We start from the raw sequence: 3,123 nt of genomic DNA on the forward strand, positions 1-3,123 counted from the left end.
CAGGACCCCAAAACGGAGCAGGAGGGGCTTGGAGCCCCCAAAACCAAACACGGGGGAAGGGACTGGGGGAACGATCGGAAAGGAGAGAGCGGGGAAAAGAGGGTCGGGACCCCAAAATTGAGCTGGGAGGGGAATGGGACCCCCAAATTGAGGTTGGAGGGGAATGGAACCCCCAAATGAAGCTGGGATGGGTATGGGGTCCCAAAACTGAGCTGAGAGGAGGATGAGACACCCCAAATTGAGCTGGGAGGGGGGTTGGACCCCCAGACAGGATTAAGCCAATTTTGCTCCTGGAATATGTAAAGTACTTCATGGATATGCAACAAGGCCATGAATATGAAACGGATTGATGTAATGGGAGACAAGGACCATCGAGCAAAGGTTGTTATGGCCACCAAGAGCCACCAGTTATGTTCGGGGACACCCCTTAATTAATCTGGTTTTAATTACATCACCCTGTTGCATATTCATAGACCCTCATACATATATATCAACTAATTTACATCTTTCTGGAACTATTTGACATGGCCCAGCCTTGGGGGTGTCTCCCAATTTCAGGAGCCTCCACTGAAATGGAAAATGTAAACCCCCTCCCTTTGATTACTATTATTTTTTAATTGTTATTATTATTAAAATAAATAATAGTAATTCCTTTTTAAATTAAGGGGCTCTCAGGCAAAGATATGGAAAGAGAAAAAACAGTACTTTATTAGCAAAAATTAAAAATACAAATGCAGTAATACAAATAAAAAGAAACAGTGACAGAATCAGAATCCTCTGGGAATTCAGTGAAAAAGGCTGATCCTCTGGGAATCCAGCTGGAAAACAGTTGATCCTTTGGGAATCCAGTGGGAAAAGGGCTGATCCTTTGGGAATCCATTCTTACCCCCCAAAGACAGGGCACAGGCAGGGCCGTGGAGTTTTTATAGGGTATCCAAAGGGTGGAATTGGGGTTGGGGTCAGGGGAGGAGTTCTTAGCAACACAAGAAGGGTGAGATCAAATTCCTGCCTCTTAGCAACAGCAGCACTCCACACAGAACATGTCCTCAAATACTAAATTCCCCCTAAAACAACTGAGAAATTATGGAACTTCAGATATATTCAATCAATTTCCTTCATTTAACCCAGTTTTGGGTATCCTTAAAGGATGAAGGTGAAGCAGAGGAAAATAAAGGCCAAACCAAAAGGCGAAGCAGCCAAGTGTGTTCCCAACATGGATCACAGGGAATGTGAGTGACCAGGGCTGTGCCCAAAGCGCCTCCTTCAGTGGGGGATGGAGCTGGAGCAGCGCACGAAGCTCTGCCCGCACTCGGGGCACTCGCAGGGCTTCCCTTAGTGGTGCCTCCATTGGTGTTTGGTCAAGCTAGAGCTGCTGGAGAAGCTCTTCCCACACTGGGGACACTCGTAGGGCCTCTCCCCAGTGTGGATGCGCCGGTGGGTGATGAGGGTGGAGTTGTACTTGAATCCCTTCCCGCAGTCGGGGCACTGGAAGGGCCTCTCCTCTCTGTGAATCCAATAGTGCCGCAGGAGACAGGAGCTGGTCTGAAACCTCTTCCTGCATTTATCACACTCATAGCGCCTCTCCCCAGTGTGGATGCGCCGGTGGGTGATGAGGTTGGAGTTGTGCCTGAACCCCTTCCCGCAGTCGGGGCATTGGAAGGGCTTCTCCTCCCTGTGAATCCAATAGTGCTGCAGGAGATCAGAGCTGGTCTTAAACCTCTTCCAACACTTGGAACACTCATAGGGCCTTTCTCCAGTGTGGGTCCTCTGGTGCCTGATCAGACTGGAGCTCACGGTGAAGCACTTCCCACACTCCCCACACTCATACGGCTTCTCTCCAGTGTGGGTCCTCTGGTGTCTGATCAGGTGGGAGCTGACACTGAAGCTCTTCCCACACTCCCCACACTCGTAGGGCCGTTCCCCAGTGTGGATCCTCTGGTGCACAATCAGGTTGGATTTCCACCTGAAGCTCTTCCCACACTCCTCGCACATGTGGGGCTTCTCCCCATCATGGAGCTGCTCATGGAGCATCAGCTCTGAGCTTTGGCTCTGTCTCCGGCCGCCTTCCCGGCCCAGGCTGGCTCTTTCCCCCTCAGATCCCCGCCGGCTGCGTTTGCAGCCCCTCCTCGAGCGGCATCTCCGGGGCTTTTCCTCCCCGTTGCCTTCCTGCGCCGTGGAGCCGCTCAAAACGGCCTCTTCCACCAGGTTCTGCCGCGGGCATTTGTCCTCCCTGCTCTCCATGCTCAGCTCCTGCTCTGGGGGAGGAAGGACAAGGACAGGATGGGATTTGCCTCCGTGCCACAGGCAAGGGCAAGGAGATCCCCCCAGGGCTGAGCTGCAGCCAGGGCCGTGCTGGGCTGGGAGATGGAGCAGCACAGAGGGGAAAGGGGCACTGACTTCCTCCTCACCTGCCTCAGTGTCCCGGGGCATCTTCCTCTTCCTCGCAGCCTCCCAGGCCTTGGCAATGGGCAATCCTGGTTTGGGGAAAACAAGGGATGAGCGCGTTTGTAGGAGCACTGGGGGTAGGACGGTCAGGACGGACGGAGACGAGAGAGCTCTGCAGCCAAGGCGTGGAACTTGCGGGTTATTGCAAAGGGCCTGGGTGCAGGGCCCTGCTTGGAGCTGCCAGGCACAGCTCGGAGCAGGCCCGAGAGAAGAGAGGGCTACAGAGGGTGAGAGAGTAAGACAGGCAAGAGCATAAGAGAGTAAGGGTCCCGTTACAACACAATAAATTTTCTTCTGTGTTGAATATTCTATTTCTCACTAACCAATCTAGTACAAGATACAAATCCTATAGCATTTACATACAGCCTGTAAGAATCATTACATCACCATAATGTGTTACATTTTCAACCCTAAAAACTCCTCTTTGGACCCCTTCTGCTGAGCTAGTAGGCTCTGCTCTGACCCTTGGATCTGCCTGCAAACAGAGGGAATTGTTTCATCAAAAGGGGATTACCTTCAGTCAGGCCACACCATTGTCCTCCAGTTGTTCAATAACTGAGGTATCTCAAAGCTTGCTTTCATTTCAATCTTCCTTGTAATTTCTATATCCTCAAAATCTTTTGCCAGACAATCATATTTATAAAGTTTTCCTTTTTCATCTTCCCCAACACACATTGA

The 3,123-nt window shown here is 51.2% G+C and overlaps 1 protein-coding gene across 1 annotated transcript; it reads right to left on the minus strand.

Annotated features, from left to right (window-relative positions):
- Nucleotides 1-1,331: 1,331 nt before the first annotated feature.
- On the minus strand, nucleotides 1,332-2,497 carry LOC141725860 (uncharacterized). The gene is made up of 2 exons (XM_074530013.1): nucleotides 2,409-2,497; nucleotides 1,332-2,255 (listed from the first exon to the last, which is right to left on the minus strand). Exons 1-2 carry the CDS (start codon nucleotides 2,428-2,430, stop codon nucleotides 1,333-1,335), a joined length of 945 nt encoding a protein of 314 aa, XP_074386114.1. The 5' UTR covers nucleotides 2,431-2,497; the 3' UTR covers nucleotide 1,332.
- Nucleotides 2,498-3,123: the final 626 nt, after the last annotated feature.

This window comes from Zonotrichia albicollis, chromosome 31 (genome assembly GCF_047830755.1).
Source record: "Zonotrichia albicollis isolate bZonAlb1 chromosome 31, bZonAlb1.hap1, whole genome shotgun sequence".
Taxonomy (NCBI): Eukaryota; Metazoa; Chordata; class Aves; order Passeriformes; family Passerellidae; genus Zonotrichia; species Zonotrichia albicollis.